The sequence below is a fragment of the Cervus canadensis genome, chromosome 2 (assembly GCF_019320065.1).
Source record: "Cervus canadensis isolate Bull #8, Minnesota chromosome 2, ASM1932006v1, whole genome shotgun sequence".
Lineage (NCBI taxonomy): Eukaryota > Metazoa > Chordata > Mammalia > Artiodactyla > Cervidae > Cervus > Cervus canadensis.
The window spans coordinates 20,009,274-20,025,204 of NC_057387.1; the positions used below are offsets into that span (position 1 = coordinate 20,009,274).

At 41.8% G+C, this 15,931-nt stretch overlaps 1 protein-coding gene across 3 annotated transcripts; it reads right to left on the reverse strand.

Moving 5' to 3' along the window:
- Window positions 1–6,958: 6,958 nt before the first annotated feature.
- On the reverse strand, window positions 6,959–15,058 carry LOC122434884 (hornerin-like). 3 transcript variants are annotated; one of them, XM_043458690.1, is made up of 5 exons: window positions 15,003–15,058; window positions 13,796–13,955; window positions 10,258–12,400; window positions 9,495–10,028; window positions 6,959–9,446 (listed from the first exon to the last, which is right to left on the reverse strand). In XM_043458690.1, exons 2-5 carry the CDS (start codon window positions 13,931–13,933, stop codon window positions 7,906–7,908), a joined length of 4,356 nt encoding a protein of 1,451 aa, XP_043314625.1. In that variant the 5' UTR covers window positions 13,934–13,955; window positions 15,003–15,058; the 3' UTR covers window positions 6,959–7,905. The 3 variants fall into 3 exon arrangements, with proteins under 3 accessions (XP_043314625.1, XP_043314629.1, XP_043314620.1); XM_043458694.1 differs by having other exon boundaries at window positions 6,959–9,956; window positions 10,633–12,400; XM_043458685.1 differs by having other exon boundaries at window positions 6,959–10,028.
- Window positions 15,059–15,931: the final 873 nt, after the last annotated feature.

The window sequence follows — 15,931 nt, forward strand, 5'->3', positions numbered from 1 at the left end:
ATTTCCCCACATGATTAATTATCAAACTTGTAGATATCAGTATTATGAAAGTCAGGGAGAAACATTTTTACATTAGGGAGTCTGCAGTTTGTAGGAAAGGGTTCAAGGCTTCATTGACTTGAAGAAACTAATTCTAGGTAGAATCTTGTTCCTTATTTTCAGGTTATCTCATGGCATAAAGATTTTTTTCCATCTGCAACAGTGGTATCTGATGTGTTTGGTCTTAATAATGATGGACAAGGGGTCAGTTTTGTTTTCTCCATAGGGGCATGCGTGCTTGCTAAGTTGCTTCAGTTGTGTCCAATTCTTTGCAACCCTATGGATTGTAGCCCGCCTGGCTCCTCTGTCCATGGATTCCCCAGGCAAGAATACTGCAGTGAGTTGTCAGGCTCTCCTCCAGAGGATCTTCCTGACTGAGGGGTGGAACTTGCATCTGTTTGTCTCCTGCATTGGCAGGCGGGTTCTTTACCTCTAGTGCCACCTGGGAAGCCCCTCCATAGGGACAACAGATGTGAATTCTCCTAACCTCCATTCTTCTCAAAGGAATCCCCTGGATCCCAGATCATTTAAATGCAGACTGCTGGATCCTATCTTCTAGAAATTGTGACTCAGTGGGTCTAGGATAGAATCCAGGAATTGGCTTTTCGAATAAGTACCTCAGGTGATTATTCTCATCCTAGGAGCCTCTTTTAGTAACACTGAGGTGAGAATGTCTTCACTCATTTTTACCTCCTTTTAGCCTCAAGTGTATAGGGAAACCTACCCTTTTCTAAGGCTGATTTCGGTATATGTGCTCTTGTTTCCATTTCTGTCATTTCTTCCAGGTCCTTGAGCCAGCAATGAAACCCCTTTCTGGCATTGACTATCTCTTACTTTTCAGTCTCCTTCTGAAAATATGGCTTACAAATACTAATATTTTTTTCAAATATTGCCAATTATTAATATTTTCCACTCATTTAATAAATTTTATTGGGTGTCTCCTAGGTTTTCAACACGTACTTTAATTTCCTTCTTTGTAAAGGCTTCTTCTCTCTTCTTTGCCTACTCTTGTACTTCTCTTTCCTGTCGGACTTCTTGAAAGAATCTTTCCTTTCCATACTGACTTGTAATAATGATAACAGCAACAACAAATAGTAACAAGGTGGCCTAACAGTAACACTTGGAGGGTGACTGTGGACCTGGCATTTTTCTAAGTGCTTTACATGTGTTAACTGTGTAGCAGATATTCTGTGTGTTCTTTAAAAAATGTATATATTTGTATGTATATATATATTTCTGGACTGTTTATTCAGATATATTGACCTATTTGTTTACTCTTTCCCTAGTTCTCTCTGGTTTTATTTACTGCAACTTTATAAAATACGTTTTATATTCATGCCTGTTACTGTAGTTCTCTTTTTTGGCTTCTGGAAGCAGCATTTTCTCCTTCTTCTCCTTCTGTCTTTAGTCACCTTTATCAACATTCTTCACTGACTTTTCTTCTCTGTGTTCCTCACAGTCCACTTAAGTCTTTCCTAACTAGCATTTCCAGCCACAGTTCCTGATCCTTTTTGCCTGCCTGCTTCAGCCAAAGACATCTACTCTTTGTTCCCTGAACACCCTACCTCTTTGATGTCTTTGTGCATGGAGTTTTGTTCTTTGCCTATGCAATCTGAGAGTATATTGTATGGCAGATTGTCACAGCTGTGTCGCAGAGTACCTGATGGTTTAATATCATCAACATCTGGAATGCTCTGACTAAGAGTGGTAGACAAGGACCAAGCAGGAGCTGGGAGGGCTGCTCAGGGATCTCTCATACGTGGGATAGGGCATACAGAGTGGGGGAGCCGGAGGACGCAGGAGGGGGTGATGGTGGCAGGGCTGAGACGGGGGCTTCTGGGTATTGGGGGGGGGGTTGACCTTGGATCATTGTTTTTAAAGAGTGCTAGGAGGTTTATAAAGAATGTTTTTAAAGAGTGTGGGAGGTTGTTTATAGTTAGTCCTACTGAACCTTAAATGAGGCTTGCACTAGGGAGGACTAGGTCAGAAATGCCACCCTCTGGAATTGAAGCTAATGAGAGCCATTAATTGTGATGAGATAAATAAAATGTGAGGAGATGAGTTATCTGCAACAGGGATCCTCCCTTAGGATTGTTCTCAGGTGTCTTGCTGATGAGCAAGAGTGTTTCTCAAACGTTCCTTAAGGACATTAAGTATCTTGTCATGGAGGGTAGGAAAAGGAGAGTCAGAGGATGAGTACCAGTTGGTGTGTCTCCAGCAGTGTCTAGACCATGGGGCTGATCCAATCCTAGGTGTTTGACTGTAGTTGTTTAAAGAACAATATTACTAGAGTGGACAACATATGGTAACAACACATGTGCTTTTGAGTCAGACTGGGTATAAATCTTGGCTCTACTAATATAGGCAAGTCACTTAACCTTTCAGAGTTTCACTTTTTTCTTCAATAAAGTGAGTGTAGTTCCTCTAGTCATAGGGTTTCTGTGAGAGTGAAATTAAGCAATAAATAATATATTAATAATATATGTAAAACATATGATTTTGTATTCCCAGTTCATAAAATGTTAGTTTCATACTCTTTCCCTTTTAAGACAGATTATTAAAATCATCAGTTTACCATGTCGTGGTAGGCCAGCTCTTTGAGAATCAAGCTTCTTTGCTGTAAAGCTCATTGAAGAATCTCTGCTATTTCTTAAATGAACCCACCCAGTGGGAGGGAAGTTCCCAAGATAGACAACTGGTTCCTGTTCTCAATGCATATCTATCTTGCATAAAAAAACTGGACCATTAAGACTTTGCTTTAGTATGAATCTGTCTCCCAGAAATTGATTACATATGAGTGCACAGAAAAAAATTGACTTTATTTTCTGGATTTGGATTCAGACCCTGGATAAGTTACTGAGATCTGTAAGATTCTACCCTCAAGAGTTAGTCTACCCCTTTCTCTTTTCTTTTTTTTTTTTTCCTAGGTGAAATATTACAATTCTTAGATTTTGGAGTCATAATAAGGAGAAGAGGAATAGAATGAAAAATTTGACTTAGGTATACAATGAGGTATTTACTTGAAATTTTTTGCTTTATCTCAATTTTCTTTCTCCTGAACCCTGAAATTTAGAAGAGGTAAAGAATAAGGTTGAGATATTGCCTGGTAAAAGGGTCAGATTTGGTCCTCATCCTTGTCAACTTAGATGTGCACTGATGTTGGTGTCTCGAGTTACTTAGATTCAGGAAAGCTGTTTCTCTGTAACTAACCTAACCAGGTCTGAAACATGAAATTAGAATGCCAGCTTATTAATTTCTAATCAGAAATGTGCTATCAGAAACACTGATTGTCTTTATTTTTTAAATTTATTATTTATTTATTTTTGACTGCACTGGGTCTTTGTTGCTGCTGAGGCTTTTCTCTAGTTGTAGAGAGTGAGGGCTCATCTCTAGTTGTGGTGTATGGGTTTCCCATTGTGGTGGCTTCTCATTGTGATGGCTTCTCTTGTTGCAGAGTATGGGCTCTAGGCACACAGGCCTCAGTAGTTGAGGTACACTGGCTTAGTTGCCCTGCGGTATGTGGAATCTTCTCGGACCAGGGATTGAACCTGTGTCCTCTGCATTGGCAGATGGTGTCTTAACCACTGGACCACCAGAGAAGTCCCTAGGTGTCCTTTTAAATCTGATTAATCAATGCTTCCTCCTTTGGGGGAAATAACAGGAAGCCAGCGTTTCAGAAGTCTCCCTGGTGAGTTTCAAGTCTGAAGCACATAGGTGGTTGTATGATTTGGATGGTGAATATCATTAGGTGTTGATTCATTTATTTCAGCCATATGTCAGTGGAGTAGCTTGTCAGAACACTTTCTTCCTTGAATGGTCTTTGATGGCATGCTCACGTTGATCTTTGTGTCCTTCTTTTTGTGCAATATTGAATAATTATGGCTTATAAATAAGTGTAGGGAATAATACAATAATACATATCAACTTGCTTAAGAGAACTTTTGGACTTGTTTTTTCTTTCAGTCCCATTTTCATCCTCCTCTCCTGAGGTAACTGCTGTTCTGAATCTGGTGTTTCATTTCCATAAAGGCTTTTATATTTACCAAATATTTACCAAATAGCTACAAATAATAATTAAGTTAACACATATTTGACAAATAATAATGGACTTCCCTTATAGCTCAGTTGGGAAAGAATCTGCCTGCAATTCAGGAGCCCTGGGTTCGATTCCTTGGTCAGGAAGATCCCCTGGAGAAGGAAATGGCAACCCACTCCAGTATTCTTCCCCGGAGAATCTCAGGGACAGAGAAGCCTGGCGGGCTACAGTCCATGGGTCGCAAGAGTCAGACACTACTTAACGACTAAACACCACCACAAATAATAATATAGATATTATGATGTGTATTGTAAGACTTTATAAAGGGTAACACACAGTATACAGATGTTTTACAGTTTTTTCATGTAATGTTTATATTTTGGGGACTTCTCCATATTGAGATACACAGATAGTCCCTGAATTACAGTGGTTTGGCTTATACTTTTTTCAGCTTTGTGATGGTTTGAAAATGATAAGCCTTCAGTGGAAACTGTTCTTTGAATTTTGAATTTAGATCTTTCCCTAGGCTAGTGCCATGTGGTACATTCTCTCTAGGTGCTCGTCAGTGGCAGGGAGCCATAGCTTCTGGGCAGCTATGCAATCATGAGGGTAAACAACTGATAAACTTACAACCATTCTGTTTTTCTCTTTCAGTAAACTATTCAATAAATTACATGTAATGTACTATAATTTGTTATAAAATAGGCTTTGTTTTAGATGATTTTGCCCAGCTAAAGACTAATATAAGTGTTCCGAGCATATTTAAGGTAGGCTAGACTAAGCTATGATGTTTGGTAGAATAGGTGTATTAAATGCATTTTCAGTGTAATGTATTTAACCTTACAGTGATTTTATTGAGATGTAGCTCCCATAATAAGTTGAGGAAGATTGGAATATACTTAGGAGCGGAAAACTTTTCCCTTCTTCCCTTCTAGTTTCTGTGGCTAGCCTAATAATTAAGTTGATATAAGATAGATTAACTGGAGAAAAATAATTTTAATTTCATATATATGGGAGTTCCATAAAAATATGAGACTCAAAGGCAGTCAGGCAGTTGAGGCTTTTGTAACTGTTCTGAGCAAAGGAAAGGAGGGTGTTGTGCTGTGCTGTGTTCAGTTGCTCAGTTGTGTCCAACGCTTTGCTACCCCATGGACTGTAGCCTGCCAGCCTCCTCAGTCCATGGAGTTCTCCAGGCAGGAATGCTGGAGTGGGTAGCTGTTCCGATCTCCAAGGGATCTTCCCGACCCATGAATTGAACCGGGGTCTTCTGCATTGCAGTGGATTCTTTGCCAGTTGAACTACCAGGGAAGCCCAGAGACGAGGGTAGGGGACTTCAAAGGGAGGAAGACAATTCATAAGAAGATGAGAAGAGCAAATGTTTTGTAAACAAATGTCTTCCAGGCCATGTAGATAAGTCTTCCTGATGCAAAAAGTTATCTCTGCTAATAGCTTTGATTCTAGTATAGGCCTTGTGAAAAGTGAAAGTGTTAGTCACTCAGTTGTGTCTGAGACTCTTTGCAACCCCATGGACTGTAGCCCACCAGGGTCCTCTGTCCATAGAATTCTCCAGGTGAGAATACTGGAGTGGGTTGCCATTCCCTTCTCCTGGGGATCTTCCCAACCCAAGGATCGAACCTGGCTCTCTTGTATTACGAAAGATTCTTCACTGTCTGAGCCACTCGAGAAGCCCCAATAAGCCCTGTACCTAAACTCTTTTAGACAGTTAAAGGGAGAGGCAAAAACAAACAAAACCCAGAAACGGAGCTCTTCCTTAGTCAGCTAGGCCTTGATTACCTTCAGCTCAGAATAATCCATATGCCAATGTAGCATAATTTTTGGTGCTGTATTCTGTACTCCCTCCACCCCTGCCTCAGGTATATCTCATTAATTTTAATTGTTGTATAGAATTCTAGTGTATGGATATATCACAATTGATTTATCTATTCTTCTGTTGAACTTTTAAGTTATTTGCAACATTTTTTGACTCTCGTGTCATCGCCAAATTCCTTCCTAAGTGGTTACCAATGTAGATCTTCATTTCTCAGTATCCTCTCCAATGTTCTATGCCAGAATAATTTTTTTGTAACCTGATTGGGATGAAATGATATTTCATTATATCTTAATTTTATGTTTCTCTGAGCGTTGTTTTAAAAATGCCACTTGGCTGTTAAAATTTCTATTTTGGTGAACTATCTTTTTATAAGTTTTCCTGTTTTTCCCCACCATACAAAGAACCATCACCATACAAAGAACTTATAAATATCAAATTAGGGGAAGAACTGACTCATTTGAAAAGACCCTGATGCTGAGAAAGATTGAAGGCAGGAGGAGAAGGGGACAATAGAGGATGAACTGGTTGGATGGCATCACTGACTCAATTGACGACTCTGAGTAAACTCTGGGAGTTGGCAATGGACAGGGAGGCTTGGCATGCTGCAGTTCATGGGGTCACAAAGAGTCGGACATGACTGAGTGACTGAACTGAATTGAAGAAATTGCCATACTATTTTTCAAAATGAATATGTCATTTTACTATTCACCAGTAATACCAGCTCTTGGTATTGCCCACATTTTAAATTTTGGCCATTCAAGTGTTTGTGTGGTAGTATCTTATTATGTTTTAATTTGCATTTCTCTGATGACTAAGGACATTGAGCATCATTTCAGATGCTTATTGGTCATTTTGTTTGGTAAGTGTCGAATCAGATCTTTTGCTCATTTTAAAACTGAGCTGTTTGTCTTGTTTTTGAATTAAAAAATATTTGTATATTCTGGGTTATTTGTGAAGGACAGGGTCTTGGACAATGACTATTTAAGTTAGTTTCTAGTATGACCACCTGTGTGTAAGAGTGAACTGAAGCAGAGATGAGACAAACCTCAGTATTTCATCATCATTATTTATTGTCAGTTTTAATGCAGTTGGTTATTTGAATCCAGAGACTTGAAACAAATATGCTACAGTCAAACTAAGAAACTGTAAAGTAGTGGCTGACAGTATTTTGTTCCATTGCTGTATAAATGATATTTTCCTCTGAGGAAGGCCAGTGAACTACAGAGGTAGTTTGGAGCCATTGTGTTTTCATGCTCTTATTCTTCTAATTTTTTTTTTTAACCTGGAGAAAATTCTTAGTAGTAGGGGTCAAAATCTTTCTTGCTGAAACCAAGTCAGAGCTAGCATTTAGTTCCTTCAATCCTTCATCCCTGCCCTTTAAGAAAAAAATGCTCTCACTCACAGGTTAGGGAGAAGCATCTGGTGCCAATTTTTAATGCCTCTTGTTAGTTTATTCATTAAAAATGCAGCTAAGAAAAGGAGCTTGGTGGTTTTGATAAGCAAAGATGTTATCAATGCTACATATTTGCTTTTAGGGTCTTTTCTGACACCACCCATTGTGGAGCATACAGAAAATTATGGTCCATGTTGCTATAAGAGAAGCTTTGGCTCCAGAACTGGTAACACATTTATTATTTTTTGCTCTTTAGAGATGAAAGATTAGTTTTGGCACCATATGATGAGTAAGGAGCTATCAAAAAGACACCTCAACTAAACCCCAAGCTCCTTAAATGTTTTGCATTATTCTTCTGAATTTATTTTCATACATCATTTATTCAACTCTGTATTTCCTAGCAAAGTAGTCCCCATACCCTACATCCTTTGGAAGGAACAAATAACAAGGAATTAAGTACAGTTACATGTTTAAAAGGAAAAGACAGAAATAGATATATCTACTTTTAGAAAGAAGTTTTGTAATGAATTGCTTGTATGTAAGTTTCATATTTTTAAAAATACTACTTGAGTTAGCTTCACTTCTATTTACTATTCATCACTTGAATTAGCACCTCTGTTCTTGGACATACTCATAGAGTGGAGTGCTGCTCCGTAACTTGTAGAAACTTGAGTTTGTGTCTCTCCCTCCATAGTGACCTCCTTCTCTCTGGTAATATTTGCCACCTTGTCTATTATCCTCCTTGCATATTAACAATGTATTGCTAGTATTAGATCTAGATTCTCCATAGGACGGTGTAAACTGTCTAAAGCCACAACTTGAGGAGCTTTCCTCTTGTCTATAGCTACCTCCTGGTTGCCCTTCATTACAGTTTGAATATCTGTAGCCAGATTCCGTTTGACCCTGGCTGCATCCTTGGCTTTGTTGCCTACATGTTTCCGATTGTCCACAAATACTCTCATATCCATCAGACTTGCTACTTGTTGGGCTGCAACTCCTACTTCTTTCTTTTTGACTGTACCCTGACCATTCCTGGCTGTTTCTTCTTGATTGATTGGGAGTTGAGCCTATTTGGGGTCTACTATACCCACCATGAGTTCCACTTGAACTTGACCTACATCTCCCTTGTAATTCATATTGCTCATAGCTAGAACACTGACCAGATCCAGAACCACATTGTCCAGAGCTAGATGAGTGACATGAACTAGTCCCAGGCTGTTCAGAGGTAGAACACTGACCCAAGCCCGATCCATGTTGACTCTGGGTAGAACATTGACCTGAGCCAGATCTGTGTTGACTGTAGCTAGAAGACTGACTCCATCCAGACCCAAATTGGCTGTGGCTAGAGGACTGACTTGAGCCAGTGCCACACTGGACATGGCCAGAAGACTGTCCTAATCCAGACGTCTGTTGACTACAGTGAGAAGATTGACCTAATCCAGACCCACATTGGCCATAGCTAGAAGACTGACCTGATCCAGATATCTGTTGACCATAACTGGAAGACTGACCTGATTCAGATCCACCATAGCTTGATGATTGTCCTGAAGTAGACCCATGGTGTCTATATGTAGAGGACTGACCTAAGCCAGATTCATGTTGACCAAAGCCAGATGACTGTCTTGAGCTAGAACCATGCTGACCAAAACTAGAAGACTGACCTGAGGCAGATCCATGTCGTCTGCGGCCAGAAGACTGACTTGAACCATATTGACTTGAGCCATGTTGACCATAGCTGGAAGACTGACCTAAGTTAGATCCCTGTTGGCTGCAGCTTGATGACTGTCCTGAAGTAGAACCATGTTGTCCATAGCTAGATGACTGACCTAAACCAGAGCCATGCTGACCAAAGCCAGATGACTCTCTTGAGCTAGAACCATGCTGACCAAAACTAGAAGACTGACCTGAGCCAGATCCATGTTGGCTGTGGCCAGACAACTGACTTGAGCCAGATCTGTGTCTTCTGTGGCTGTAAGATTGACCTGAGCCATATTGACTTGAACCATGTTGACCATAGCTGGAGGACTGACCTAAACCAGATCCATGTTGACCAAAGCCAGTTGACTCTCTTGAGCTAGAACCATGCTGACCAAAGCTAGAAGACTGACCTGAGCCAGATCCATGTTGGCTGTGGCCAGAAGACTGACTTGAGCCAGACCTGTGTCGGCTGTGACCAGAATGCTGACTGTACTGACTGGAGCTATATTGACTTGAGCCACATTGACCATGGTTGGAGGACTGACCTAAGTTAGATCCCTGCTGGCCACAGCCTGATGACTGTCCTGAAGTAAAACCATGTTGCCCAAAGCTAGAGGATTGACCTAAGCCAGATCCATGTTGACCAAAGCCAGATGACTCTCTTGAGCTAGAACCATGCTGACCAAAGCTGGAAGACTGACCTGAGCCAGATCCATGTCGACTGTGGCTAGAAGATTGACTTGAGCCATACTGACTTGAACCATGTTGACCATAGCTGGAGGACTGACCTAAGTTAGATTCCTGCTGGCCACAGCTTGATGACTGTCCTGAAGTAGAACCATGCTGTCCATAGCTAGAGGACTGACCTAAGCCAGATCCATGTTGACCAAAGCCAGATGACTGTCTTGAGCTAGAACCATGCTGACCAAAGCTGGAAGACTGACCTGAGCCAGATCCATGTCGACTGTGGCTAGAAGATTGACTTGAGCCATACTGACTTGAACCATGTTGACCATAGCTGGAGGACTGACCTAAGTTAGATCCCTGCTGGCCACAGCTTGATGACTGTCCTGAAGTAGAGCTGTCCAGCTATCCATGTTGTCTGTGGCCAGAAGACTGACTTGAGCCAGACCTGTGTTGACTGTGACCAGAATATGGCTTAGCCATGTTGACCATAGCTAGAGGAGTTAGATCCATGTTGGCCATAGCTTTGTGACTGTCCTGAGGTGGAACCATGTTGTCCATAGCTAGAGGACTGACCTAAGCCAGATCCATGTTGACCAAAGCCAGATGACTCTCTTGAGCTAGAACCATGCTGACCAAAGCTGGAAGACTGACCTGAGCCAGATCCATGTCGACTGTGGCCAGAAGACTGACGTGAGCCAGATCTGTGTCTGCTGTGGCTATAAGACTGACTTGAGCCATATTGACTAGAGCCATGTTGCCCATAGGTAGAGGACTGACCTAAGTTAGATCCCTGCTGTCCACAGCTTGATGACTGTCCTGAAGTAGAACCGTGTTGCCCATAGCTAGAGGACTGACCTAAGCCAGATCCATGTTGACCAAAGCCAGATGACTCTCTTGAGCTAGAACCATGCTGACCAAAGCTGGAAGACTGACCTGAGCCAGATCCATGTCGACTGTGGCCAGAAGACTGACGTGAGCCAGATCTGTGTCTGCTGTGGCTATAAGACTGACTTGAGCCATATTGACTAGAGCCATGTTGCCCATAGGTAGAGGACTGACCTAAGTTAGATCCCTGCTGTCCACAGCTTGATGACTGTCCTGAAGTAGAACCGTGTTGCCCATAGCTAGAGGACTGACCTAAGCCAGATCCATGTTGACCAAAGCCAGATGACTCTCTTGAGCTAGAACCATGCTGACCAAAGCTAGAAGACTGACCTGAGCCAGATCCATGTTGGCTGTGGCCAGAAGACTGACTTGAGCCAGACCTGTGTTGACTGTGACCAGAATACTGGCTTGAGCCATGTTGACCATAGCTAGAGGAGTTAGATCCATGTTGGCCATAGCTTTGTGACTGTCCTGAGGTGGAACCATGTTGTTCATAGCTAGAGGATTGACCTAAGCCAGTTCTATGCTGATTAAATCCAGAAGACTCTCCTGAGCCAGACCTGTGTTGTCTAAAGCCAGAAGACTGACCTGAACCAGTCCTTTGTTGGCCATAGCTAGATGTCTGACTTGATTCAGACCTATGCTGGCCATGATTAAGAGATTGACTTGATCCAGAACTGTGTTGGCCACAGCTGGATGACTGACCTGCCCCAGATCCATATTGACCACAGCTAGTAGAGTGACCTAAGCTAGGTCCATGTTGGCTACAGTTTGGTGACTGTCTTGAGGTAGAACTAGGCTGTTCATAGCTAGAGGATTGACCTATGCTAGTTCCGTGGTGACTAAAGCTAGAAGACTGACCTGAGCTAGATCTATGTTGTCCATAGCAAGAGGATTGACCTGATCCAGATCCATGTTGGATACTGCTAGACGGGTGTCCTGAGCCTGACCTGTGTTGGCCATAACTAGATACCTCACTCGAACTAGAAGTAGAACAGTTTCCTTGTTCTTCACAATTTCCTGATTGATATCCTTCATTTGATTCATGCCATCTCTCCTGAGAAGGCTGGCCTGAGCCATAGCCATGACCATAACCAGTAGGCTCATTTGAATTTGACCAGTGGCCTTGTCCTCCACAACTCCCTGAGATGAATCCATGATGCTCCTTACTAGGTGACTGGCTTGATTTTTTCTTATGTTGTCTATTCCCCACATATTCATTTGAGTCAGACCAGTTTTGATCAGAACTGAAAGACTGATCCTCTGAGTGGCTCACATGCCCTTGTTCTCCATAAGTGCCTGACCAATTTCTTGAGTTTGATCTTGTTCCGTGGTTGCTTGAATGAGTATAACCAACTTCTTCACTCCTAGACCTTTTGTGCTGATGAGAGCCATGCTTGTTTTTCTTGCTACCCTTGGAGTGGCCTGAATTTGACTCCCTCCTTCTTTCCCTAGAGCTTTGCCTGTCCCCAGAACTAGACAAGCCTCCTTGATGCCCAGTTATTCTGGAGCTGGACCTAGACCTGTGTCTAATGCTACCTCTCGAGCCTCTGGAATGGGAATCATTCTCTCCTTCACGCCAACTTAAGTTACTGGAAGATGATTTTTGCCCTTCATCCTCTTCTGTTTCACTCTGTTCCTCTTGGTCCTGGTGACTGTGACCTCTTTGCTTTGACCCTGAAGCTTGGCAGTAATCTTTGCTGACGATTTTATTACAGGCCCGAGTCAGCTTGAATATCATCAGAAGATACTCAGTAAATTCTACTTTCTTGTTATGGTCTTGATCTAGATTTTGCATGATGATATCTACAGTGTCTGGATCATCTGGATTCTGTATAGGAACAAAATACAAAAGGAAGCTCTGTGAGTGTGCAGCACACACTGAGCTAACCAATTGAAGGAAGACTGTAGAAATGTGAATGCTTAGCTTAATTAAGTGGAACTCAGTCTCATAGTCCTTTAGGCTGGACTGCCCTATTCTGGGCAGAAAGAGAGAAAGTAATATGCAATGAAGACCTAGAAGAGGATGCAACTGGGTATGACAAGGAACAGGGAATTATTTTTTAAGGAATGGATCAAATGAATGTGATTAGCTAATTTATAAATAATAACAACCACTGGGGTTCAAGGATGGTTAATGAGAGGAAGTGATGTCTTTTGAATGATAGGCTGGATTAGTCAAATAAAGAGGTGGGGAAAGGGGAGGGGAGAAAGGCTGTTGCAGACAGGGAACAATATGAACAGAGAGCTGGAGTTGAAAGGAAGCATGGCCCATACAAGGAACTGAGAGATTCGGGATTGCTAAATGTGGAGTCTCAATAGTCAAGAGATATGGCTGGAGAGATAAATCAGGACTAGATCATGCATTTTGAGTTGTGTTAAGGAAATTTGGGATTTCAGAGCTGGGAACTGTGAAGGATTTTGAGTTGAGTTGTGAAATAATTTGATTTGCATATAATGCTGAGCTTGGAAGTAGAAGGTGGTCTGAACCAAACGACTAGTAATAGTGATGAAGAGAAATGAGCTGTTGAGAGACTGTTGGTGAATTTTATGGGGGTTGGAGGGTGGAGGATCCTGCTGAGAGAGAAAGCCAAGAATGGCACCAGATTATGCCTTGGTTGAAGAGGAATAAGGAGTTTAGAGGGGAAGATGATGAGCTTTGCATCTGGTATCAAATTTAAGACCTCCATAGGAATCCAAATATATTCAGTACACAGCTTGATTAAATGAATTGAAGATCAAGAGCTAGATCTAAGTTTACAAATATTTACTCCTTAGCTAACATTAGAGGGTAGTAGTTACTTTATTTTATGATTTAGGAGTAACATGCTAATTTCCTGAACTCGGAAGAATTATTATGCCAGAATCTCAGAAATGGACAGTGGTCAGGATATCTGAAGAAAGGCAAAGAAAGGGAAGAAGATAAATTTCATCTATTTTGAAGTTTTTCTGAGAACCAACTCAGTTTCTTTCCAGAAGAATTATTCACACAGGACATTATTTAATCCATGGATTTTCCCCTATTGTTTAGTAGGATCACTTCCCTTGGACATGTTATGGAAAAATTATGAATCAACTTTTGACCTTACTGCAAGCCTGTGCTAAACTCTGTTCTTTATCAACAAGTAGGAAAAGTCCTCTATGGGTTTGACATCTATGACAAAAAGGTAGGAAGGGGTGATGAAAAGAATTGCAGCTGTGTTCAGTCCTGACATGGAGTTCTTACCTTCAGAATTTGACCAAACTCATTTTCCAAAAGTTCTTTCAGTTCTGCCTTGTTCAACATGTCACACTCCCCATCCTGGTTGGCATATTGGTAGAAAATATCGATGACAGTAACAATGCTTTGTAGGAGTTTTGACATCCTTTTGTAAATTCAAATTAACCTAGAGGGAAAATAAGGACAGAGATCCACCTATTATTATCCTTTTCTCATGTTTAAATAGATAAGTAGAGTTATTTGTAATAATTGTGCAGCATTAGTCAGCCATAATTAATTTCATCCTGTCATAATCAAGAACCAATCCAGAGTTGAATGACTGGTTCAACCCATGTAGCAAGAAAGTGATGTAATTAGGAACAGTGTCTCTTCTTTCTACACCTGAATTAATGCAGCAGCAATCACTTTCTGTTTCTGGCTCCCTGCTTCTACCAGGGATAATTTTAAGAGCTTTGTTGTGGAGCTATAGGAATACTAGGTGCTCTAGTCTGTCCACTTCCTCAGTTTCTCTCCAGATCCAAACCCTCACTCTAGGGAAGACAACCCCATCATCTTTGTTTGTGCTTGACTCTACCTGAGAGGCACCAGGACTCACTTGGATGCTCAAGACTCTAGGCCAGGGGAAGTAGACAAAGTAGGCAAAGCCAACCAGTATGGAGCTAGGGGCTGTTGCTATGAGGCTCAGCTTCTGTTTTTATTCTTTAAGCAGGACTGACCCTCAGGCTTCAGGCTTCCCAAGTGGTCTGGTGAGTGGTAAAGAATCCTCCTGCCAAAGCAGGAGACCCAGGAGACGTGACTGCAATCCCTGGGTCAGAAAGATTCCCTGGAGGAGGAAATGGCAACCTACTCCAGTATTCTTGCCTGGAGAATCCCATGGACAGAGGAGCCTGGCAAGCTACAGACCATGGGGTAGCAAAGAGTTGAGTGTGACAGGATGATGAGCATGACTCTCAAGCTTTACACCAAAGAGAAAAATCTCAAAGGAGGCAACTGTCCTGGTGGATAACTTGAGCCTTGTGATCTTTAAGGAAATGACCCCAAAGAAGGAGGTACTACTCGTCTCAGTCTTCACTTTCCTCCTCAACAAAGTTAAACTTGCACCAAAGTTCCCCCAAGTATGTATATTAAAAAGGATCCTGGTACCCAGAGCTTGTTTGCCTTAGAGCATGTCATGGATTCTCATAATTTATACCCCTAAATGCTCCTCACTTACCTGGTTCACCAGAGGAACAAGTAGGATGGAGGCTGAAGTAGCTTACAGGGTGCTGCTAGTGGGGATAGTGGCCTTTTTATAGAAGGAATAATGGTCTATCTTAGGGAGGAGCTGCTCTCTTTGAGATGTCCTAATTCATTCCCAGACAAGTCCAGTTCCACCTCCATCTCCACCTTCTCACTTCCTCACCCACCCACCTGGGATTGCGTTAGCAGTTCCCAAATCTGGGCTAGTACCAACCCCACCTGCCAGAGACCTCTTTGCTGTTCAACAAGGTTGAAGCATAATGTGTTGATAAGGAATTATCAACTTTAATTGAAGTTGAATGGAGTGTGTGCAGGGACATCAGAGACCAAATGTGGATAAATCATGAAATCTGATCTTTAGAAAGAACCCCGAAGGTGATCTAGTCAAGCTGTCTTTTTTAAACTTGTTTTCTTCTATAAAATTCCAGCCAAGGTGTCACCCATGATATTATTACCTCTTGGAATGGATAATGGCTGCAGAGGCTCTTTTATCTCTTTACTTAAGTCTGTTTATGAGACCTTAGTGTGTGCATGTGTGTGTGTGCTAAGCTGCTCAGTCGTGCCCAGCTCTTTGTGATCCCATGCAGTGTAGCCCACCAGGCTCCTCTGTCCATGGAATTCTCTAGGAAAGGATACTGGAGTTGGTTGCCATGCCCTTCTCCAGGGGATCTTCTTGACCTAGGGATCGAACCTGGGTTTCCTGCATTGCAGGTGGATTCTTTACCGTCTGAGACCTTAGTGGCCATTCATAAATGCAACTTTCACTCAAGCAGTATCTAACCTTGCAAACAAATCCAAGCTCTTTCTAGCATTGGTATCCAGAGTTCCTCATAATCTGGACTGCGGCCACTCTGTAACCGCATCTGTTTACTCCCTATTCTTTGTGCTCAACCAGTAATTAAC